Here is a 22,378-nt window from a genome sequence, read left to right as displayed (position 1 = left end):
GCGGCTGCGTTCGAGCGAGGACAAGGCGCGAGCACCGCCTCCTCTCGCTTCTCCGCTCGCGACGACGACGGCGACAATGTCCAAGCTGAACGTGAGTGTGCCAGCGAGCCACCGATCGAGCTGTGCTGACTCTTGCAACTCGCACAGGTCCTCGTGTACGACGGGTCGGGCGTGTCGGCCAACTCTCGCGACAACCTCGTCCGCGCACTCCGCTCCTTCCTCGCGCACCGCTACGACGTGCAGCTCGTCACACCCAAGGCCATCAAGGACGACCCCTGGACCCAGTCCTGCGCCCTGCTCGTCTTTCCCGGCGGACGCGACCTCCCCTACCTCTTCGACCTCGGCGGCAAGGGCAACCGGCGCATCCGCGAGTGGGTCGAGCAGGGTGGCCGCTACCTCGGCATCTGCGCAGGAGCGTACTATGCCTGCTCGTCGATCGAGTTCGAGGTCGGGACCGCGCTCGAGGTCACGGGCGAGCGGGAATTGGGCTTCTTTCCCGGCGTCTGCCGTGGAACCGTCTTTCCAGGGTTCCAGTACGACTCGGATGCGGGCGCTCGAGAAGTCGAGCTCGAGCTCAACCGCGCGGCGTGGCGAGATCACTGGCCGGGATCGCCAGACCGCTGCGACATCTGGTACAACGGCGGCGGTGCCTTTTACTCGCCTTCCGCGCCCTCTTCTTCCTCGTCCACTACGCCTGCTTTCGAAGTCCTCGCAACTTACACTCAGCATGACGATGCGCCGGCTGCAGGCGTCTTGTGCCACGTGGGCCAGGGCAAAGCCGTTCTTTGGGGCACGCACCCCGAACACTCGCCTCCGCCTGTCAACCCGCGTGAAGACGAGCTCAAGGGTCGCGCACGCCTGAGCTTGATCCGCGGGAGCTTGTCGGCCCTCGACCTCGAAGTTTCCGACGCACCGACGACTCCGCCTCGCCTCCTCCCTCTGTTCCTCGCTTCCGACGAGCCGCAACATGCGCGCGAGACGGCCGAGGCGCTCGCGTCTGTCGCGCAGCAGTCTTCTACGGGCGAGATCATCCTCGCAGACCGACACGACACCTTTACCCTGCACCCTTCGACGGAAGCAGCCGCGCTTGTGCAGCAGCTTCGCTCGTCTACCGAACCCGCGCCAGAAGACCCCGAAGAGCTGCGCCTAGAGCCCAAGCACATCTGCATCTGTGACGACGCTGTGCCTACTCAACCACTCACCCCGCTCTTCGACCTCGCGCTCTACTTTTCGACTTACCGCCTTCTCAAACCTCAGCCGGCCGTGTTCGGCCGCGTCTTGCTCTACAGCGAGGTCGTCACGAGCACGCAGACTATGCTCGACAAGTGCGTGTACTTGCAGTTGCCCATTAAGACGACACAGCTCACCAAGTGCGCATGCGCAGGAACGAGGCCTTCCTCAGCAAGATCCCCACTGGACTCGCTTGCATCGCATCGCACCAGGTTGCCGGCCGCGGTCGCGGCGGAAACACGTGGATCTCGCCCGCCGGATGTCTGCAGTTCTCGATCGTCGCGCGCCTGCCGACATCTGCCGCGGCGCAGATCGTCTTCGTGCAGTACCTCTTTGGCGTCGCGGTCGTTGAGGCGGTGCGCGGTCTGCCTGGCTACGAGCGCCTCGGGATCTGTCTCAAGTGGCCGAACGACATCTACGCCGACATGGGGTCCGATCAGGAGGGTGAGGGGATGGAGCGGTATAAGAAGATCGGCGGTATCCTCGTCAACTCGTCCTTCTCGGACGGCAGTTTCTCCCTGGTCATCGGTGCGTCATTCGGGTCATCAAAAGACCTGCGATCGTCAAGCTCACGCCTCGCGGTTTGCAGGTTGCGGTATTAACACGACGAACCCGCGCCCGACCACCTCGGTCAACGAGCTCATCGCGCATCACAACCAACGCACCGGGTCGACTCTGCCACTCCTACGGCCCGAGACCCTCCTCGCCCTCGTACTCGCCAAATTTGATGCGATGTGGCCCGCTTTCGTCGAGCAGGGCTTCGACCCGTTTATGGACCGCTACCTCCTGCGCTGGATCCACTCGTGCGCTCGGGCCCTCTCGCGGCCATTTCGAGGTGTGCTGACATGCCGTGAGCCTCCGCAGCGACCAGGTCGTCACGCTCGACAGGACATCGCAGCCGGTGCGCATTGTCGGCATCACGTCCGAGCACGGCCTGCTCCGCACGCTCCCCATCCAGCTCGACCGCAACGGACGCGAAGTGTTTGCCGGCGCGGCGGGCGGCGTGCCGGCGTACATCGACCTGCAGCCGGATGGGAACCGCTTCGACATCATGAAGGGGCTCATTTCCGCAAGGTCGCAGTAGAGATGTTCTCTGCTTGCGTTGTATCTCTAGACACGTTTATTGAGCACTCTTTGTTGGCGAAAACGCGGGTCCGATGAGGAAAAGGCGAGACACGAATCTCGCCAGCACGGACGAAGGAGGCGGTGCTCGCCGCCGTCTCGCCCTCTCGACACCCGCACCCGCCATGCCGAAAGCGTCGACTCAGCGCAAGGCCACCGCAGGAGCCAAGCACGACCCGCTCGCGGTGCAGCTGCGCCAGGGCGAGCTCGCCGACTCGGGCGTGCTCTCTGCGCCGGGCAAGCGCCAAAAGTCCAAGAAGCGCCACCAGGAGGAAGAGGTGCGTCCTGTGTCTGCTGTACGCAGTCTGAGAGCTCTGCTGATCCTCCCTCGGGCCCCGCTGCGACAGGCTGCACTCGATGCGAAGAGCACCGCCCGGGTCCTCGCCATGGCGCGCGAGCAGCAGGACGAGCTCGCCGAAGAGGACCTTGCCGAGCTTGCGGACGACGTGGCGTGCGTGCTGTGGCTTCATCTAGCGCGTCGCGCTAGGGCTGACTCCCTTTCCGACATGCAGTGACCGCGAGGAGGAGCAGTTCCGCGAGGAGGATGAGGAGGACGAGGGCGACTTCACCGACGAGGAGGACTACGAGGAGTTTGAGGAGCTTGTGCGTCCTTCTGTGACACTGCTCAAGGCCCCAGAGCCGGCTGACTTGCCGGGCTTGCAGGAATTGGACGAGGACGATGCGCTGCTCGACAGCTACGTCCCGCAGGGGCAGCTCGAGCCTGGGCGGACGCTCGCCGACTTGATCATGGAGAAGATTGGTCAGCAGGAGCAGCAGACGAAGGGGAAGGAGCCTGGTGCGTGTTCGTCCGTTGCGCAAGCGCGCGGAAGCGGTCGCGCTGATCCGGCACCGGCCTTTTCCGCCTGCAGAGGTGTCGCGTGAGCCGCCTCCCGGCTTCAACCCCAAGGTCATCGACGTGTACTCGAAGTGCGTTCCCTTGCTGCCCGACGAGAGGTGCAGGAGGCCGTGGCTCACAAGCTCTCGCACAACAGGGTTGGCCAGCTGCTCAGCCGCTACAAGAGCGGCCCGCTCCCCAAGGCTTTCAAGATCCTCCCGACGCTCTCCATGTGGCCGCAGCTCGTGATGCTCACCAACCCGGAGACCTGGACGCCGCACGCGACGTACGCCGCGACGCGCATCTTTGCGTCCAACCTCGACCCGAAGCAGAGCCAGAAGTTCTACAAGGAGATACTGCTCGAGAAGGTCCGCGAGGAGATCGGCCAGACGGGCAAGCTGTCGGTGCACACCTACATGGCGCTCAAGAAGGCCATCTACAAGCCGGCGGCCTTCTTCAAGGGTCTCTTGTTCCCGCTGTGCGAGGTGGGTCACGTTATTGTCACGCTCGGCATCACATTCACCCGTGCTGACCTCCATGCGTTCGCAGAGTGGCATGTGCACCCTGCGCGAGGCCGCCATCCTCGGCTCGGTCCTGACCAAGGTCAGCGTCCCCGTCCTGCACTCTGGCGCCGCGCTGCTCAAGCTTGCCGAGATGGAGTACACCGGTGCGTTCACGGACCTTTCCCTCAATAGCAGCCCGTCTCAGCCGACTGACCCGTCTTCGAGTACGGTCTACCAGGCCCGAACAGCCTCTTTATCCGCGTCCTGCTCGACAAGAAGTACGCGCTGCCATACAAGGTCGTCGACGCGCTCGTGTTCCACTTTATCCGGTTCAAGCGCGACACGCGCCAGATGCCCGTCCTGTGGCACCAGTCGTTCCTCGTCTTTGTGCAGCGGTGCGTTTTCGCTTTTCCCCCTTCCCCCTGCTCGCACTCCCAAAGGCTGACGAGAGCCAAAATGCGCACGCAGGTACAAGCAAGACCTGACGACCGAGCAGAAGGAGGCGCTCCTCGAGGTGTTGCGCTTCCAGACGCACCACCAGATCACGCCCGAGATCCGCCGCGAGATCGTGCACAGCGTCGCGCGCGGCGAAGAGATCCTCCAGGCCGACACGATGGAGGTGGAAATCCAGTGAGAGCACTCGGCGGCTGCGAGGGTTGGGGTTCTTGTGTGTCGTGTGGTGTTTCGGCGCCTCGGTTGTTGTAACATCGCCTTCTTTCCGCGTACGCTCTGCCGGTCCCTTAAGACAGCGACCGAGAAGGTCGTGCGACATGCGCAGAGACCGCAGCGAGTAGCAAAGTCAAGCAAGCACGCTACGCCCGATCCCGACCCAGCTCTTGCGGACCCACTCTGCAAACAGCCCGACGTTCTCGACGTCCTTCCCGAGCTGCCCCGTCCGGTCGAGCAGCTGCTCCGAGAGCGCGACGGCGGCGGCTATGCGGTCGGGGGCGGGGAGCGACGAGGACGAGGGCGCGAGGAGGGACAGCTCGGAGAGGGCGTAGACGGTGCCGAGGCGGAGGCGGAGGGAATACCAGTCCGTCTGCGGGCGTGATGGCAAACCGGGTCAGTGATGCATAGAGGATGAAAGGGCCCGTCCCGCTCGTGGGAGCCAGCGAGGCAGGAAAAGGAAGCGCGACGACGACGGCGACTCACGCCTTGTGCCTCGCTCCCGCTCGCTTTTGCGAGGTCCTGCGCAATCTGAGCGACGTGGTAGAGATGAGCTGTGGGACTGGGGACGGGCAGGACTGCGCGGAGGTCGGAGAGGTAGGTCGAGGTCGGTGCGGTGAGGAGTGCGAGCGCCTGCGAGAGGGCGACTCCGCGTCAGCTCGAATGCGGGCCGTCGTGAGCGCTTGTAACGCACCTGTGGCAGCTGGTCGAGGACGCCCTCGTTGTACCGCAGGCGTTCACGCAGTCCGACCTGCACCGCCTTGTCGCCCTTGAGCCCGCTGCTCCTCACGCGATCAACCATGACGCGGCGCCCCTCTGCGAGCCACTCGTGCACGAGTGCGCGTGCAGGCCCTGTGCGCTCTCTGTCGCGCGGTGCGGTGCCCTCTCTGCGTGCGAGAGCGATGAGCTCTTGCCGGGAGAGGGAGCGCCTCCCGCCGTTGCCGATCGCGAGCCCCCTGAGGGAGAAGGCTGCGGGCTGTGCGACGGGCGGGGAGGGGAAGAGGGCGTGCAGGGCGTGGCCCGGGAGCGGGGCGGGGAGCGCGGGGACGCTGGCGGCGGCGCGGAGGAGGGTGTCGGCGGTGAAGCCGTGCTCGGGGACGAGCGGGAGGGCGGCGCGGGTGAGCTGGCGGGCGACAGAGGGAGCGGTTGGCATGGTGCGCGGGTCAGCCCAGCACGAGCGAGTCGATGGTCGCAGCGAGCGTCGCCTCGGACTTCGCCTCCGAGTTCAAGTCTCTTCCGCGTCGGTCACTCGCCCCGTTCCCGCGCACTCCGAGGCCATGCGAGACAGCGAGCACTCTGTCCGCGTCGCAGTCGTCGGATCGGGGTACGCAGCCAGCGCCCAATCACCCCGCGCCCTTGCCGCTCACCGCCTTCATCGCCTCCCGCAGACTCGCAGGACTCGCAACCGCCCACTTCCTCCGCAAGGCCGCTGCACACACTCCAGACCACGCTCATCTCTGCATCGACGTCCACCTCCTCGAAAAGGTACGCCCGCCCGGCGGTTTCCTGCACGTCGATCCCCGGCATCGGCCTCTTGGCCTCACCGACGCAACTCGCTCCTGCCTGCAGAATGACTCGCTCGGAATGGACGCAGCCTCGCTCTCGGTCAAGAGCGATCAGGGCTCGTCCCGCGTAGACGTCCCCATGCGCTCCATCAACGGCGGTCCGTCTCGACCTCGTGCACCTCGTTCACCTCGATCCGTCGTCAAGTTCGCTGACCTTGCACACCGTCCGAGCAGGTTCGCATGCCCGTGTCAAGAAGCTGTACGAGCACCTCGGCGTCCCGCTCGTCCGCTCCGACTTCACCTACTCCTTCTCCCGCATCGTCGACCCTCCTCTTCCTCCCTCTCGCACATCGTCCGGCGCAACCACTCCCGACACACCTCCTCCGCCGCCCTCTCGCCCTCCGAGTGTAGCATCGACAGCGCCGTCGACCCCGCCGCCGCAGTACTTGGAGCATGAGGAGGCGGCGTCGAGCCAAGCCGAATCCGCGAAACCTTCGCATCTGCGCCAGTTGACCGCCTTCATCTACGAGGGCGCGTCTGGACTGCGCTTTCCGCCCATCTCGTACCCTTCGCACCTCAAGCATGCCCCTATAGCGCAACGAGTCGCCTACATCGTCGGCGTTGTTCACCTCGCAGCAGCCTACCTCTACCTCCTCCTCCTCGCCTTCTTTTACGTCTCGCTCGGCCTGGCGCAGCCACCGCCAGAGCGAAAGCGCTCTGCTGGCTCGAGGATTTCCAGCCGCGTCCCCTTGCGCAACGTCGCGTCCGAATCGCTGCTCGACTGGTGCCGCCGCCATCGCATCCCGTCCTGCCTGACCGACGATGTACTGGTCCCGCTCATGGCGGGAGTCGCGACGGTCGGAACAGAAGAAGCGGAAAAGATGCCCGTCGGCGAGGTCCTCCGTGCGTTCTCTCTCGTCATGCAGCTTCCACGCCCACGCGATTAATCCTCGCGTTCCCGGCACAGAGTACATCACGACCACGTTCGCAAGCTCGCACTTTGTCACGCACCCCGACTTTGGCGTTCGTGGCATCGTGCAGAGGATGGCAGCGCCCATACCGAGCGAGTGTCTGCACGTCGGCGTCGACATTGACCGCATCGAGGTCGTCGCGGGCGACGGGTACCGCCTGCACTATCAGCAGCGAGGCGAGGCAAAGACGCTCGAGGTCGACCACCTCATCTTTGCGACGCAGGCGGACCAGGCCGTCCAGCTCCTCAGCTCCATGACTCCCGCGGCACAGGACAGCGACGACCTCGAGCGCACGCTCGACGCGCTGCGCCAGTTTGCCTACACCCGCACACTCGTCGTCACCCACACGGACGCGTCGCTCCTGCCCTCCGACCCGCACGACCAGCGCGACCTGAACCTCGCCGTCTTCTCCCCTCGCCCCGCCTCTACGCCCCTGAGCGAGTGGGACGAATCGCTCGACTACGTCCCGCCAACGTCGGTGCAGACGACGCACGTCCTGCACCGCAGTGCCACGCCCCTCGACTCGTCCAAGAAGGGAGAGGCGCGCGCCCCGTCGCTCATCCTCCAGACGACCAACCCGCTCGTGCCCATCCCGCCGCAGCACGTCCTCTCGTCGACCTGGTTCTCGCGCGCGTTCGTCACGCCCGCATCGCAGGCCGTCCTCTCGCGATTCGAGCTCCCCTCGTCGCCCGCTGCGCCGAGCGCAGACTCGCTCCAGGGCCTCGCGCTCGGGCGCAAGCGCCGCGACACGAGCGGCCGCGTGTGGTTCGTCGGCTCGTACGTCGCCGACGGGATCCCGCTCCTCGAGGGGTGCGTCGCGAGCGCCGAGGGCGCCGTGCGGGACTTGATTAGGCGAGAGGGCGCGACCGTGACCAAGTGGGCGTACTAGCATTGCGTGCTTTTCCCCTCCGCTGCACAGTTGTAGACATAGACTTGCATCGTCGTTGTCGGACGCGCTCTTTGAAGGCATGATACGAGACTGCGAGAGATTCCGGTGCAGCAGCGTCCGGGTCGCTACTGCCCATCCACCTCTTTCGCGCCTCCTTCCGCTCCAGCGCCACCGCCGCTACTGCCACCGCCGCCGTCCGCAGAAGACCCGAGAGCCGGCGTGGCCGACTTGGCTCCTCCCACCAGGCTTGCACCCGCAGACGGCACCGTGACGCCGAGAGGAGGCTTGACGGCGCCTCCGGGTGCCGTCGAGGGCCTACTCGCGATCGAGCTCGACACGGCTGGCGAGAGGCCCGCGTCGGCCGCTAGCGCTGATGTGTCAGGAGACGAGGAGAGCACGGTCGGCGTAGTGGGCGTGCCAGTCCCTGCGCCCGCCGCAGCCGTTATCGCCGACTCGCCCGCCGAAGCGCTCCCCGCGGCGGCAGCTGTCGCGCCACTTTTGGTCACGCGGCCGCAGAACCAGCTCGGGAGCCACCCGCGGCCGCCGTCCTCCTTGATGGCGTAGCTCCAGTGATTGTACCGCTTGAGGATCCGCAGCGGCTGGCCCTTGCGCACCTCGAGCTCGCCCGACCCGCGCGGCGAGTAGTCCATCAGCGCGACGCCCGGCGTAGAGACCGACACGACGAGCGACGGCGGGATCGCGACCGACGCCGCGTTGCCCTCGTGCGCGGGGACGCCGCTCGCGCCCGCGCCGGCGGCGGCGGACGACGAGCGCAGCGTCGAGGGCGAAGTGGCCGGGTCGTGCGTGGCGGCGAGGAGCGACAGGGGAGGGACAGACGTCTCGAGGAGGCAGCCGGCGGGGACCCAGGCCGATTTGCGCGTCGCGTGATCGGGGTTGGACGACGCAGAGGACGAGAGCGAAGGGGACGGCTGGTCGCGGTGCACGACCCACCAGCCCTTGGTCTTTGAGAGGATGACAAAGGCTGCGGTACGGGCAACGTCAGCTCGTGAGATGCACGCGGAGAGCCCAGCAAGATCGGCGCACTGTCGCCGACTGCCACATCGAACTCGTCTCTGCAGGAAGCACGAAGGTCAGCTTCGAGCGCAGGGCGCGCGAGAAGAAGAGACGTTGACGCACTCGCGCTCGGCCAAGTACGGGTAGATGGCGATGCAGTACCCGCAGTTGACGTCCTTGGTGCGCGCCTCGTCCTTCTTGTCCCCGTCAGCGCCCTCGGCCCCCGCCCCCGCCTCGTCGCCGCCCTTGTCCTTGCCGACGGGGAGCAGCACCGGCGGGTGGTGCAGCCTCGTCGGGCGCACGTTGGGCCCGAGCCCGTTCGACGGCGGCGGGGCCGCGGTCCCGTCGCGGTTGACGCCCATGAGGCTGCGCTCTACGCCGCCGCCGATCCCGGCGGGGCGCTTGTCGCGGCGCGCGGCGTGCTTGGCCGTCGCGACGGCGATCGGGCTCTTGATGTCCTTGATGTGGCGCAGCATAAAGACGGGGTTGTCGTTCGACTCTTTGAGCTTTTGGAACAGGAGGAGCGGCTTCTCGTCGTACGCGAGGCACCGCTCCGTGTTGCCGTAGCAGATGAAGAGCGCGTACAGCCTCCAGTCGTCGTTGATCTTGTACTTCTTGAGCGCGGCGGGGAGCACCTTGTAGCACGGGTCCTCGAGCGTGACCCGGAACGAGCGGTACGGGTTGTCGGCCGAGCTGCCGCTCGTCGAACCTTCTCGCGCGCCCTTGGACAATGGCGAGAGGCTCGTCGAGGTCGTCGGCGAAGGTTCGGGCACAGCGGTCGTAGGGCGAGAGGATGATGGGTGAAGGAGCGACGACGAGGCAGACTGGCCACCAGGATGCGCCGAAGCCGAATCGGGGTGCATGAGCATTGGCGCAGTCGGAGTCGTCGGCGTCGTCACGCCGTTGATGCTGATCTCGGCCGGCTGCAGCGTCGCGGCATCGGCGAGGTGGCTCGCCTGCTGCTGTTGCTGGTAGTCGCCCGCGAGGCGCGGCGAGTCGACGACGGGGCTGTGCGGCGAGTCGGGCAGGCCGTTTGCGGGGATCGCGAGGCTCGAGTTGAGCGCGACGGGCGGCGGGTTGCGCGGGCGCGACGGGGTCGAGGACGAGCGCGAGAGCGTCGAGGCGTTTGACAGCGGGTGCGCGAACGTGCCCGATGTCGGGGAGCGCAGCCCCGGACGTGGCTGTAACGCATGCGGTCAGCATTGCTGCATCGGGCACACAGTAGGTGGGCAAGCAGCTTACCTTGGTCGCTCCAGGCGCGGAACGCGCGAGCGTGATCGCGTCTTCGCGCAGGTTCAGCAGGGCGGTGTGCAGGTTGTGGACCTCGTACTCGAGGTTGCGGATGCGCTCGTCTGCATCACATTCGAGCGTGAGTTTGAACGCTCGGGCACGGAAGCGACAGAGCCGGAAGCACACCTCGCTCGCCGAGCAGTCCCAGTACCTGCTGGGTGTGCAGCGGCCCACCGCCGTCAAGGTCCTCCGCTGTAGAGCAGCACGCAGGTCAGCGAAACCCCCCTGCATGAGCCAGACGCCCCACAACCGGGCGAAGGGATGCCCTCGGACTCACACGGCGGGACGTAGTGCCCGTCCTCGATGGGGACGTTCTGCGCGACCTTGAGCTCGTAGACGGTCTTGAGGATGGCGAGGCGCTGCCCGACCGAGTGCACGCCGACATCCTTGAGCGCGGCATGATCGAGGTGGACGAGGACGTCGCCCGTGATGCCGTGCTCTGCGGCCGGGGCCCTGATCAGCACTGGCGAGGGAGCAACGGCGTGGCAGAGGAGCGGGCGCACCGTTGAGCTGGTCGCGGTAGTGCGGGAAGCCCAGGTCGGCGAAGAGGGCGTGCACGCCGTCGGCGTCGAGCGAGAGCAGGTCGTGCCGGTACGGCGGGTCGCCGTGCCCCTGCGATTCGAGCATCGCCGGTCGCACAGCCTGTCCGGCGAGACCGAGGCAAGAGGTTGAAGCAGCGAGGAGTGGTCACGCTCAAGCCTCGCGAGGGGAACAACCTGCTTCCGCGCTGCAAGGTTCAGACCCTTCCTTCGAACTCTCGCTGTCGTCTCTCGGTGACTCTGCATCGCGGCCGACGCTTCTCGAGTATCTGCATGCAGCGCAAACGATTCCAGGCAACCCGAACGATGTCGTTCCACCCTTACTGTACATGCCACCTTATATCTCCTCTGGACCCTCCTGCACAACGAGCGTGCCGAAAGGAAAGAGGTGGGCGAGCCCTCGGTCCTTAGTCGGCGGGGGCGTTGGACCAGCGGAGCGGAAGCCCGCCAAGGGTACTTGCCGAGGACCGACGGCGAGTCGTGACACAAAGGCGAGGGCGGCAAAGGACGCTCCGTCGCGTGTTCCTTGGTCGTGTGTGCGCGTGCGAAGCGAACGACAGAGCAGCTGCGCTTGCGTGTGCGTGGTAGTGTCGACGAGACGAGGGGTGGAGAGCAGGAGGTGGAAGAATGCCGGGCGTGGCTCAGCGCGGGGAAGTAGCGGAGCGTGAGCATGTCAATGAAGCAGTGTAGGTGCAGCTGCGTCGCCCCGAGGCGTCGAGCGGCGTGCAGCGGTGCGGGCGATGAGGCGGACGAGGAAGGGGGAGGGTGGGGCGATGGTGCAGAGCGACGGGGCCAGCAGTGGAATCGCGAGTAACACTGAGCAGGCGAGAGTGACACAGTCCCTTTGCAGCACGCTCCCCCTGGGCAGGCGACGGGTGCGGACGAGGGGCAACCCGCACGACCTCGGACGGCGGCCATCCTCTCGCTCCCTCCGACCCCGCGCACCCGCACCCACGCAGCCACGATGAAGTTGGTCAGGTACGTGCACCCTCTCAGACCCGCACTGCAACCGCCCTGCGCCTTGCCCGCACCCTCGACCGCCTCGTCCCTCATCTCCCAAACTCGCCCCCGTCTTCGCCCTCGACACGGCGTACCGTCGCCTGACTACGCGCGCGATGCGACTTTAAGGCCACCTCTGTGCCAGCCAGGAGTCGGCACACGCGTGCGGGGTAATGGAGACGGTACTGCTTGGTCGGGCGAGGTGGAGCAGCCATGGCCTACAGCGCGCTCAGATGGGCACTGGCTGTGCCACGGCTGCTCTTGAGTGAACAACAGAGTCCTGGGCTGCGCGCTGACCTTGCTTGCCATCCCTCCCTCGGCTACCTGCCCATCAGGTTCTTGGTGCGTTGCTCGCCCTCCCCGCCTCGTCCACTGCTCAAGCTGACCGGCGATTGCACGTACAACAGATGAAGCTCAACAACGAGACGGTGACGATCGAGCTCAAGAACGGGACAACGGTGCACGGCACCATCACCGGTGCGCCCCCTCGTCCCTCCCCCCGCTCGAGGACTCCCACGCTGACCCCGTAGCCCGTGCGTGCAGGAGTCGACCCGTCGATGAACACGCACCTCAAGAAGGTCAAGATGACGGTGCGCGGGCGCGAGCCGCAAGCGCTCGACTCGCTCGCGATCCGCGGCAACAACGTCCGGTACTACATCCTCCCCGACTCGCTCCCGCTCGACACGCTCCTCATCGACGACGCGCCGAAACCCAAGAAGAAGGCCGGCGCAGTAAGTCGGCGTCTCTTGCGTTGCCGCATAGCTGTCCCGCCGGCAGTCACGAGGCTGTTGGCGTGTCTTCGGCTAGCGATCACCCTCGCTGACTTTGTTCTTTTGCCCCGCAGCCCGCGAGGGGTGGTGCGCGTGGACGTGGTGGTGACCGTGGCCGCGGCGGTCGTGGCCGTGGCCGTGGGCGGGGTCGTGGGCTGTAAAGCGCGGCGGTCGAGCGAGGTCGTAGGAGGGAGGGAGAGAAGGCGCCAGTTGCCGCTTTGTCCGAGGAATGCCACTGTACTATCCCTGTGCTCGTGCCCGAGTCAGGCGCTGGAATGAGCGAGAGTGAGGGAGCGATCGCCCCCTTTTGTCGCTCCGACCGACGCCTTCGCTTCGTCGGTCCGCCGCGACAGGTGGCGGCGTTCTCCCTGCTCTCGCCGCTCCCGAGGGCTCTGACTGCGCGCGCCAGCCAGTCCGCCCGCACTCGAGCTCCCCGCCTACGCGCCCTCTGCGCCCCTGCAAGCGACTCGCCCCCGCTCGCTTCGGCCTCGCGCTCCGCTCGCTTCCTCAGCCCGTCCGCCCGCCGCCACCGCCTCGCACCCGCCCCGCCGCCGCCATGAGCGACGCAGAGCTCGAGCTCTCGTCCGACTACGACGACTACCAGGATGACGACGACGCCCTCGACTATGACGACGACATGAACGGTCCGTCCTGTCCTCCCGCTCTCGTCCCGGTCCTCTGGCCCACCCGCTCGCACCGCCCCGGCGCGCGCTTTCTGGCCCTGTTCTTGCCGCACGTAGACTGATCTCGAGCACCCTCGCGCAGACCTCACGTCCGAGGCCGGCTCCGTCTCCGACTCGGGCTTCTCGCCCTTTGGCACCTCGACGCCCGCGTCGGCCGCCGCGGGCGCGTCGGGCGTCACCGTCACGTCGAGCAAGGGCAAGGGCAAGGGCCGCGCGTCGATCGGCGGCGAAGAGATCTACGGCCAGGTCGAGTACAAGGTGCTCAGCCTCGCCCAGCTCGAGGACGAGCAGAAGCGCGCGGTAGAGTATGTCGCAGACATGCTCAAGCTCAAGGTGCGTCGCTCGTTCCCGTGCTTGCTCTTCCCTCCGTTGCGTCTGCGCGCACGCCGGGAGTTGCTGCCCAGCGTGGACCATGAGCTGACCCTCTCCTTCCTGGCGCAGCCCGAGTCCGCCGCGGTCCTCCTGCGCTACTTCAACTGGAAGAAGGACAAGCTCGTCGAGACGTACATGGAGGACGCCGAGCGCACGCTCGAAAAGGCGGGCATCCACGAGGGCGGGTCGCAGCCGCGCCTCAAGCGCGTGCGAGGGTTCGTCTGCGAGGTGTGCTACGACGACGCGACCAAGGAGACGCTCGCCATGAACTGCGACCACCGTTGTGCGTTCTCTTTGGACTCGTCCTGTGTCAGTGACGTCCCGGCTGACGTACGTGTAAACACAGTCTGCAAGGATTGCTACGCGCACTACATCTCGAGCAAGGTCGTCGACGAGGGCGAGAGTCGGAGGATCGAGTGCATGGGCAACGACTGCCATGTCATCGTGGACGAGAAGACGGTCGAGTTGCTGGTCCCGCCCGACGTCCTCACACGGTGCGTTCTGTCGCTCAGCCCCACTCACAGCGACTGCCGCTCACTCTCCCGCACCTCTCACCGCAGGTACCGCACGCTGCTCAACCGCACCTACGTCGACGACAACCCGCGAATGCGGTGGTGCCCGGCGCCCAACTGCGAGTTTGCCGTGCAGTGCGCCGTCGCGCCGCGCTCGCTCGACGTCATCATCCCGACGGTGCAGTGCGCGTGCGGGCACGTCTTCTGCTTCGGCTGCCAGCTCGACGGCGACCACCGCCCGTGCTGCTGCCCCGTCGTGCGCATGTGGCTCAAGAAATGCAAGGACGACTCGGAGACGAGCAACTGGATCTCGGCAAACACCAAGGAGTGCACAAAGTGCCACTCGACGATCGAGAAGAACGGCGGCTGCAATGTGCGTCGGGTCTCGCCGCTGCTTTGTCTTGCTGACGCGTGAACTGACGCCCTTTGCGACCCGCAGCACATGACGTGCAAGAAGTGCAAGTGGGAGTTCTGCTGGGTCTGCATGGGCCCGTGGTCCGAGCACGGCACGTCGTGGTACAACTGCGCGCGGTACGAGGAGAAGGCCGACACGTACAAGGACGCGCAGAGCAAGAGCCGCGCGCAGCTCGAGCGGTACCTCCACGTGCGTTCTGTCCTCTGCGTTCTCCCGCGCCGATGCTGACGCTCTTGGCCTCTCTGCGCAGTACTACAACCGCTTCTCGAACCACGAGCAGTCGATCCGGCTCGAGGCCGACCTGTACGCGCGCACCGAGAAGAAGATGGACGAGCTGCAGGAGCAGTCGACGCTCTCGTGGATCGAGGTCCAGTTCCTCGCCAAGGCCGTCGAGACGCTCGGCAAGGTCCGCACCGTGCTCAAGTGGACGTACGCCATGGCGTTCTACCTCGAGAAGAACAACCAGACCGTCATGTTTGAGGACAACCAGAAGTGCGTTGGCTCGTTTCGCGTCGGCCATACAGGCGGATGTCGCTGACCCGGGGATTTCGCCGCGCCACAGCGACCTCGAGCAAGCCGTCGAGTCGCTCGCCGAGCTGATCGAGCGCCCGCTCGAGGAGGACAAGATCACCGAGATGCGCCAGCAGACGACCGACAAGACGGTCTACGTCGCCAAGCGCTGCAAGGTCCTCCTCGACGACACGCTGCAGGGGTACGAGGACGACCGATGGGTGTGGCAGGAGCCGCTCAAGCTCTGAGGGTTGTCGCGCGCGCCCGCTCTTGTTGATATGCCCTTGCATCTGCATCCTTCTCTCTCTCTCTCTCTCAGTACATCGTTTTGTGCTACACACCCGTCTCTGCTCGTCTTCCTAGTTCCCTTACAGCTGTTCCACCCTCGTTGTACTCCTACCAGTTCTGCCCAACACGGTTCCGCTCATCTCCATCCGCGTTCATTTGCGATTGCGAATCAGCGCGCTACCACGTCGAGCGTGCGTGACTACGCCTCTGCCATCGTGTCCCGCCCATGTCGGAGGCCGTACATCGGGTTGATGCGAGGCAGTTCGCGCGAATTCCGTTCAGCGGTTCATTGGCTGCCCATCGTGGCAGACGAGCTGGCAGGCTGAAGTCCTCGCCTTGCGAAGCGCTGCATGGTCAGCGTCCGTGTCGCGGAAAGCGCGGGAACGCCAGCGTCGCGCAAACACGCGGAAGGCTCCTCCTCGCCTTCCACGCGGTTGCTTTCGAAGCGACGGTCCGATGAGGCGTGATGGCTGGCGAAATCATGACACGGGGCTGTCCATCAAGCAGCAAATGCTTGCAGCGAGAGGCGGCGTGAGAATCGCACGCGTGTTTGGGTTGGCCTTCTCAAAGGCGAGGAGTCTCTCGAAGAGCCAAACTGCGCAACAGACAAGGGTCGGAATAAGAGCACACATTGTTGCATAGTAGCAGAAGTGATACGAGGGTCAAGGGCGGTGAGCACAGACGCCAGAAGACAAAGGTGACAGGTGTGCGCAGATCAGACGGAGCGATGCGCGACCTCGAGGTGCTCCTCCGACGCGGCCTTGCCATCCTTGTGCTCGTCGTCCTCCTGGACGTACGAGCCGCTCTGCGGCGTCGCGAGTGCCTTTGGGCCGTCGAAGAGCGCCGGGATCTCCTCGAGCGAGAGGCCGCGGGTCTCTACGAACTTGAACCAAATCAGGACGAGGAGGATGGTGAGCGTGCCGATAAAGAGGAAGTAGCTGCAGGTAAGAGTTCAGCAAGCGTAGGAGGTGGTTAGAGCGGCAAGAGACGCACTAGCGCCACCCGCCGGCACCGAGTCCGATCGGGTTGACCCTGTATCCCGGACAATGTACAGTCAGTCAGTTGATACATGTGTCGGCAGAATATTCTTCTTACCATTGGGTGAAGCACTGTGGTCGAAGGAAAGGGGCGCTCAGGGTAAGCACTGGACCTCGGGAATCCTGGGAGACTCTGGGAATGGTCCACGAACAAGAGTGGCGTTCTTAGCCCAAACGAACATCGCCAAGCCCGAAGCTCGCATCGAGTAGGGAAGCACCTCGGTCGTGTACTAGGGGAAAAAAGGGCGATCCCGAAGTCCAAAGGATCGGGAGCGAGGGTGGTCAGTAAGCCCAGAGGATCGGGAGCAGATATGAGGCTCACGGGATAAGGCCTTCACCCGGGTCGAAAGCCAAAGGTCCATAGTATATGTCGAGCGGATGGGGGCAATGCGCAGTGGGGATTCCGAAAGGTCAGGCAACGTCACGGACTCGAGGGGCAAGAGCGGAACCCATGGCTTACAGGGGCGTCCATCCGAGCGAGTAGGCGCCGTAGGCGATGAAGATAAAAGCCACAGTGGAAAGGCCTGTTTGGAAGCGCAATGTGTCAGGGCTTGCAGGAGGACGAGGATGAAGAGGGGCAGACCTACCGATAGACTCCCGCTTTGTACTTTCGAAGCCCGCCGACAGGCCGGTGAGGCAGGCGAATGCCAACAGCATTCCGATGGTCGAGGTCAACCACAACTTGCGTCGGCCAATCTTGTCGACAATGATGGCTCCCGTCGACGCGGCGATGAGGTTCCAGATGGCTGCGATGCAAATTTTCAGTCATTGCTGCCCCAGAGCAATCCGCAAATAGCTGACCAAGCCCGCCGTTGATGGCCGTCTGTTCCTTCGGATCCGTGACACCGACAAGACGAAGAACGGGAGCCTGCGACGGCCATGATCAGCAGCAACTCGACAGAGAGACAGCGTTACGCCGGGATTGGAGGCTCACGAGGTAGTACGAGAACACCGAGGCGCCATTGAGCTGTGCGCCGACGGAAGTACAAAGGAGAATAATGAGGCGATGACGGTTTCCGGGTGTCTTGAGGAACGACCGCAGGCCAAGCTTCTCGCCGCGCTCGCGCTCGATCGCCTCGTCAATGTCCTGGAGCTGCCGTAGTACAAGTGCATCGTCCATCTTGCCGTTGGCGTGCTGGTTGGCGAGAACACGGTGCGCCTGCTCACGCCTGCCGACGGCGACAAGCCAGCGCGGCGACTCAGGGCAGAACCACATGCCGACCGTGATCACAGCAGGCCCAATGGCTTGCAGCAGGGTCGGCAGACTGCACAGAACTGTGTCAGCGAGGGCATCATAACCGGGTAGCTGCTGAAGCTTCGGAAACACATACCGCCAGCCCCAGGAGTCGGTCCATTCTCCAGCAATGACGCCAAAGGTGACCCAGGCGCTCGTCATGCTGCCGACGTAATAGAAGACCAAGAAGAAGGCACTGCCGATGGGGCGTAGGCGTGGGTGCAGGATCTCGTTGACTAGGAGATTCGCTCTGCGGAGTCGGACTTTTAGTTGCTAGCGGCGAGGGAAGGCATGATTGGCTCGAGATCTACCCGAGGATCATCACGAAGCCTGAGTGGTGGCGCGTCAGGACTCCGTGGCTGGAAGCTGAGAAGCGCGAGAAGGAAGACATACCAGCAGTCCCGACGATCGCACGCCCGACAATGAGCATAGCCAGGCCGTTGGCAAGTGCTCCAATGATTGCACCAATCATGATCCCGACAGAGCCAATGATCGCAGTGTAGCGCCGACCAAGACGGTCGCAGAGAATCGGGTAAACAGGCGAAAGGACGAGAGTCGGAAGGTAAGATGAGGCCGAGATGATGCCGAGCTTGTTGCCCTTTGGCTGCGGTATGCAGGCTGTGAATGACAGAGGGAAGGAGGCGATGGGGGCGAAAGGAAGGAGGCGTACGTGATCAAAGTACTCGTTCCACGATGGCATGCTCTGCAGGCCGGTCATGTACGAGCCTGTGTGTTGTTGCGCGGTCAAGCAGTGGAAGAGACCAAGATGCAGCTTGTGACATACCATCGTCTGCGGAACAGGGAGGTGGTCAGGTCAGGCTCCGTCAACAGCGATGGGACAGCGAGCACTTACAGCCCAGTGCAAACGTGCCAAAGTAGCAGACGATGGCAACGAGGACGTTGCGGCGAAGGCAGGGGTCCTTCCACCAAGAAGCGGCCTGTAGAGATGGGACCGACCGGGTCAGTCGGGAGCCTTCCATGCGCGGAGGGAAACGTTGACGGACGGTGTTGTTTAAGAGGTCCGTGGCTTTGATGTCAGCCATGCTGGACGCGCGTTGTCACGAGCAAGCAAGCACGAGCCGAGCAAGCGAGCGCTGGGGAAATGATACGAGCAAGAAGAGGAGGAGAGCGAGGGAAGCAGCAGAACTGGAGGCCCAGGAAGCCCCGCCGTCCCCACGAATTCTCCAGAGGTTCACCAGCCGGAGCTTTCTCAGGAAAGGAGCGGCGGTGAGCAGGCAACCGGGAAGCAGGCTCACCGGCGTGGGCGACGATACTCGAGCTGAGCTAGCAGGATGTGCCTGAGCCGATTGCACCCATCTTTACCGCTACCGTAAGGCTGGTCCGGAAGCGAGCCGGGGTCACTGTAGCGAGGCAAACATTGCGAGTTCATGGGGACCGCGAGATCCAGCAGGGCGCAGGCAACGTGGGCACATACTGCCGGCGGCGCTGCCGTGAGTGCGGGCATGAGCGCCCCAGTTCACCGGCTCGGCAGCGTTTGGACGAAATCGCCTGTCGGCCGGAATCGACGAAGTGTCCGCGTCGGCCCATTTCCGCTCTGCCGCCGGCCGCTTCGAGTTCCCTCTTTCTCCCCGCACGGCAAGGATCCGTGGGGCATGTCGGCTGCTGTGGGGCTCGGACTCGCTTTCTGCTCCCGCTCACGCTGCCCGGAAGAGAGCAGGGCCGACTCGCACGCTCTCCCGCCGCTTCGACTCGCCTGCTTCCTATACCCGCTGCTCGCTGCGAACGATGGCTTCTGCGCCCTACACGCTCGAGGAGTTCGCTCAGGCGGATCTGCACGACGTGCTGGACCGTTTGTCGTTGCAGGAGAAGGTCAGTCTGCTAGCGGGACCCGACTGGTGAGTTCCCCTTCTTCTCTCTCAGAGAGGAACATGCTGAGCAGGTCTCACGCAGGTGGACGACCGTGCCTATCGACCGCGTTGGGGTGCCGCGCATCAAGATGAGCGACGGCCCGAATGGGGTGCGCGGTAGTTCGCACTTCCTGCCGACTCCTGCCCAGTGCATCCCATGCGCGACCGCTCTTGGCGCAACCTTCGACCCCGAAGCGCTGCAGCGCATGGGTGCCGTCCTTGCCCGCGAAGCCAAAGCAAAGGGCAGCTCTCTCGTTCTGGGACCGACGATCAACATCCAGCGCAACCCGCTTAACGGAAGGGTGTGCTCGTCTTTCGTGCATCCACTTGGCTGCAGCACGACTAACCATCGCGTAACCAGGCCTACGAGTCGTTCTCTGAGGACCCACTCTTGTCCGGCAACCTTGCAGCGGCGTACGTCCAGGGTCTCCAGGCGAATGGAGTCGGCGCAACTGTCAAGCACTTTGTCGGCAACGACCAAGAAGACGAGCGAATGAGCGTCGACGTTCGCATCCCGGAACGCGCTCTGCGCGAGATCTATCTCAAGCCGTTCGAGCTTGCGCAGAAGCACGCTCAGCCGTGGAGCTTCATGACGTCCTACTCGCGCTTGAACGGAGTCCACGGTACGCGTGCGACACTTTCCCTCTGCATTCGTATACTGACGCACCCGGTTTGTGTGCGCAGCCGCCGAGAGCCAGGAGCTCCTTCAGCACATCCTCCGCGACGAGTGGAAGTTTGACGGTCTGGTCATGAGCGATTGGTGCGTGCAAGCTGCGACCACTGTTCCGTTGCCGCCGTTGATCAATCTTTTGAGCAGGTTCGGTACCTACTCGACCACGGAAGCCGTCAACGCTGGCCTTGATCTCGAGATGTGCGTGTTACCGCTCAAGGGCTTGTTTGTTCCTTCTGACCATTGCGTCCCTGGACAGGCCGGGTCCGACGCGCTGGCGCGGCCAGCTCTTGCTTCACTCGACCGTTGCGGGCAAGGTCGCGCCCGAGACCATTGATGCTCGCGCATACGCCGTGCTGCAAGCCATCCAGCGTTCGTGCCAGGCCGACATCGAGGTCGTGCGGAACAATTGCGACAAGGAGCGCACACATGACAGCGCACAGGACCGAGCAACGTGCCGCGAGGTTACCGCCGAGTCTATCGTCCTCCTCAAGAATGACCAGCAGGTCCTCCCTCTCCGCAAGGACAAGCTCAAGAAGCTTGCCGTGATTGGACCAAACGCGAAGGCGCGCACGGTCAGCGGCGGTGGATCCGCCTGTGTGTTTCCGAATTTTGCTCTCTCTTCAGCTGAAAGGAGCTGATCAACTTCCTATGCGCAGACCTGACCTCGTCGTATGTCATCACGCCTTACGAGGGCATCAAGTCCGCGCTGTCAGGCTCGGAGGTCGAGCTTGCGTACAAGGCAGGCTGCTACGCGCACCGTTACCTGCCCATGCTTGACGGGTGGATCAAGACAAAGGACGGCAACAGCGGCGTGCGTCTTCCTTTCTGCAGCGTAACGGGACTCTGAGGCTCACAAGGGCTCGTCAACGAGAAGTGGACCTCGACCTTCTACAACTCGGCGCCGCAGGACGGCGCTCAGCAAATCGCCGAGCACGACCTCCTTGGGACCCGCATCCGCATCAACGACGAGAAGCCCAAGGGCCTCGCCGACCAGTTCTACATGAATCTGGAAGGCTACGTTACCGCCGAAGAGACGGGCGACTTTGAGTTCGGCATCTCGCTTGTCGGTCGCGCGCGCGTCTTCATCGACGAGAAACTTGTCATCGACAACGGCTTTGACAAGAAGCAGACTCGCGGTGCCTCGTTCTATGGTAAGCGTGCCCGCTACCTTCGCCCATTCCGCTCAGACATTAACTCGAGCCCTGCGCAGGCCTCGGCACCATCGAGGAGACCGGGATTGTGCCCTTTACGGCCGGGCAGACCTACAAGATCACGGTTGAATACACAAACGTGCCGAAGCAGTCGACGGTGGCGGACGAGGTCAAGGGCGGCAAGCAGCCTCCGCTGATGATGGCGGCTCTGCGCGTTGGCGGCGCCTACAAGCTCGACGACAAGGGTGGCATCGAGGAGGCCGTGCAGCTTGCCAAGGAGTCGGATGCAGTCGTTGTCGTCATCGGTACGACTATGGTGAGTAGCCTTTCGGCGCAGTTACCAAGCTGCAGCTCGATCTGACGGTGCATTTTCCGCAGGACTGGGAGGCAGAAGCTGCCGACCGCGAATCGCTTGCCCTCCCTGGCCACACCGACCTGCTCGTCTCGCGCATCCTTGAGGTCAACCCCGCGGCTGTCATCGTCAACCAGTCGGGCTCAGCCGTCACGTTCCCCTGGATAAAGCAGGCGTCGACTGTTGTGCAAGCCTGGTTCGGCGGCAACGAGGTCGGCAACGCTATCGCCGACGTGCTCTTCGGCAAGGTCAACCCGTCCGGACGCATGCCCCTCTCTTTCCCGTACCGCATCGAGGATTGCACTGCGCACCTCAACTGGGGCGCCGAGTCGGACGCCGTACTATACGGCGAGGGCATCTTTGTCGGCTACCGGGGCTATCACGAGCTCAAGCGCGAGTGCATGTTTGAATTCGGCGCTGGCATCTCATACTCGACGTTCGGTGCGTCGAAATGAGCCTTTCTGACTTTCACGTGCCTGAGCTGACCGCAATGCTTCACAGAATGGTCCTCGCTCTCGTCAACCGTCAAGTCGGCGGCTGATGCCTCTGTCGAGGTCACCATCACGGTCCGCAACACGGGCTCTGTCGCTGGCCGCGACGTTGTCCAACTCTACGTCGCGCCACCACCGCCCTCTCCTATCTCTTCAGAGCGCTACCGCCGCCCGGCACGGGAACTCAAAGCATTCAAGAAGACGCGCGTGCTGTCGCCAGGCGATTCCGAGCAGGTCTCCTTCTCCCTCGACAAAGCCGCGTTCGCTTACTGGCGCGACTCGCTCGTCGGCAAGGGCTGGATCGTCGACGAAGGAAGCTATGACATCCTCGCGGCCAAGGACAGCGTCGACACCGGCCTCGCGACGAAGGTTCAACTCCAGAAAGTCGGCCCGTGGCGGGGCCTCTGCTGAAAGGGACGTTATAGACTGTAGACGTTCTCACTCTTGTGCAAAGTGCTG

At 64.3% G+C, this 22,378-nt stretch overlaps 9 protein-coding genes across 9 annotated transcripts; 6 read left to right on the top strand and 3 right to left on the bottom strand.

Moving 5' to 3' along the window:
* Positions 1 to 76: 76 nt before the first annotated feature.
* Positions 77 to 2,314, top strand: BPL1 (biotin--[acetyl-CoA-carboxylase] ligase BPL1; the record flags this gene model as incomplete). The annotated part of the gene is made up of 5 exons (XM_076647563.1): positions 77 to 91; positions 148 to 1,325; positions 1,385 to 1,758; positions 1,820 to 2,033; positions 2,095 to 2,314. 5 exons carry the CDS (start codon positions 77 to 79, stop codon positions 2,312 to 2,314), a joined length of 2,001 nt encoding a protein of 666 aa, XP_076506733.1.
* A 163-nt stretch (positions 2,315 to 2,477) lies between these two features.
* On the top strand, positions 2,478 to 4,324 carry ENP1 (snoRNA-binding rRNA-processing protein ENP1; the record flags this gene model as incomplete). Its single annotated transcript, XM_076647562.1, has 9 exons — positions 2,478 to 2,630; positions 2,700 to 2,803; positions 2,865 to 2,955; positions 3,016 to 3,148; positions 3,222 to 3,279; positions 3,345 to 3,672; positions 3,737 to 3,854; positions 3,929 to 4,085; positions 4,159 to 4,324. 9 exons carry the CDS (start codon positions 2,478 to 2,480, stop codon positions 4,322 to 4,324), a joined length of 1,308 nt encoding a protein of 435 aa, XP_076506732.1.
* Positions 4,325 to 4,489: 165 nt separating this feature from the next.
* On the bottom strand, positions 4,490 to 5,509 carry JCM10292_006763 (uncharacterized protein; the record flags this gene model as incomplete). Its single annotated transcript, XM_076647561.1, has 3 exons — positions 4,490 to 4,729; positions 4,843 to 4,989; positions 5,051 to 5,509. 3 exons carry the CDS (start codon positions 5,507 to 5,509, stop codon positions 4,490 to 4,492), a joined length of 846 nt encoding a protein of 281 aa, XP_076506731.1.
* Positions 5,510 to 5,633: 124 nt separating this feature from the next.
* Positions 5,634 to 7,721, top strand: JCM10292_006762 (uncharacterized protein; the record flags this gene model as incomplete). The annotated part of the gene is made up of 5 exons (XM_076647560.1): positions 5,634 to 5,680; positions 5,745 to 5,841; positions 5,926 to 6,019; positions 6,096 to 6,764; positions 6,829 to 7,721. The coding sequence occupies 5 exons, from the start codon at positions 5,634 to 5,636 to the stop codon at positions 7,719 to 7,721; spliced, it is 1,800 nt and encodes a 599-aa protein (XP_076506730.1).
* Positions 7,722 to 7,846: 125 nt separating this feature from the next.
* Positions 7,847 to 10,652, bottom strand: JCM10292_006761 (uncharacterized protein; the record flags this gene model as incomplete). The annotated part of the gene is made up of 7 exons (XM_076647559.1): positions 7,847 to 8,703; positions 8,766 to 8,794; positions 8,859 to 9,916; positions 9,978 to 10,087; positions 10,152 to 10,217; positions 10,303 to 10,464; positions 10,529 to 10,652. 7 exons carry the CDS (start codon positions 10,650 to 10,652, stop codon positions 7,847 to 7,849), a joined length of 2,406 nt encoding a protein of 801 aa, XP_076506729.1.
* Positions 10,653 to 11,776: 1,124 nt separating this feature from the next.
* Positions 11,777 to 12,494, top strand: SMD1 (mRNA splicing protein SMD1; the record flags this gene model as incomplete). Its single annotated transcript, XM_076647558.1, has 4 exons — positions 11,777 to 11,905; positions 11,971 to 12,040; positions 12,107 to 12,294; positions 12,408 to 12,494. 4 exons carry the CDS (start codon positions 11,777 to 11,779, stop codon positions 12,492 to 12,494), a joined length of 474 nt encoding a protein of 157 aa, XP_076506728.1.
* A 395-nt stretch (positions 12,495 to 12,889) lies between these two features.
* Positions 12,890 to 15,073, top strand: JCM10292_006759 (uncharacterized protein; the record flags this gene model as incomplete). Its single annotated transcript, XM_076647557.1, has 8 exons — positions 12,890 to 12,977; positions 13,099 to 13,349; positions 13,458 to 13,671; positions 13,735 to 13,882; positions 13,949 to 14,273; positions 14,340 to 14,504; positions 14,566 to 14,807; positions 14,878 to 15,073. The coding sequence occupies 8 exons, from the start codon at positions 12,890 to 12,892 to the stop codon at positions 15,071 to 15,073; spliced, it is 1,629 nt and encodes a 542-aa protein (XP_076506727.1).
* A 755-nt stretch (positions 15,074 to 15,828) lies between these two features.
* Positions 15,829 to 18,427, bottom strand: JCM10292_006758 (uncharacterized protein; the record flags this gene model as incomplete). Its single annotated transcript, XM_076647556.1, has 13 exons — positions 15,829 to 16,051; positions 16,107 to 16,145; positions 16,611 to 16,674; positions 16,738 to 16,896; positions 16,952 to 17,018; positions 17,085 to 17,415; positions 17,482 to 17,634; positions 17,696 to 17,714; positions 17,778 to 17,988; positions 18,055 to 18,110; positions 18,169 to 18,174; positions 18,238 to 18,322; positions 18,389 to 18,427. 13 exons carry the CDS (start codon positions 18,425 to 18,427, stop codon positions 15,829 to 15,831), a joined length of 1,452 nt encoding a protein of 483 aa, XP_076506726.1.
* Positions 18,428 to 19,130: 703 nt separating this feature from the next.
* JCM10292_006757 (beta-glucosidase H) lies at positions 19,131 to 22,330 on the top strand (the record flags this gene model as incomplete). The annotated part of the gene is made up of 11 exons (XM_076647555.1): positions 19,131 to 19,240; positions 19,296 to 19,554; positions 19,614 to 19,875; positions 19,937 to 20,012; positions 20,070 to 20,123; positions 20,182 to 20,519; positions 20,582 to 20,736; positions 20,797 to 21,076; positions 21,136 to 21,392; positions 21,455 to 21,869; positions 21,930 to 22,330. The coding sequence occupies 11 exons, from the start codon at positions 19,131 to 19,133 to the stop codon at positions 22,328 to 22,330; spliced, it is 2,607 nt and encodes an 868-aa protein (XP_076506725.1).
* Between the last annotated feature and the right edge of the window lie 48 nt (positions 22,331 to 22,378).

Source organism: Rhodotorula paludigena, assembly GCF_050403205.1.
Source record: "Rhodotorula paludigena JCM10292 DNA, Rt_paludigena_JCM10292v1_ctg10, whole genome shotgun sequence".
Lineage (NCBI taxonomy): Eukaryota > Fungi > Basidiomycota > Microbotryomycetes > Sporidiobolales > Sporidiobolaceae > Rhodotorula > Rhodotorula paludigena.
This window is presented reverse-complemented; position numbering and strand designations above follow the sequence as displayed.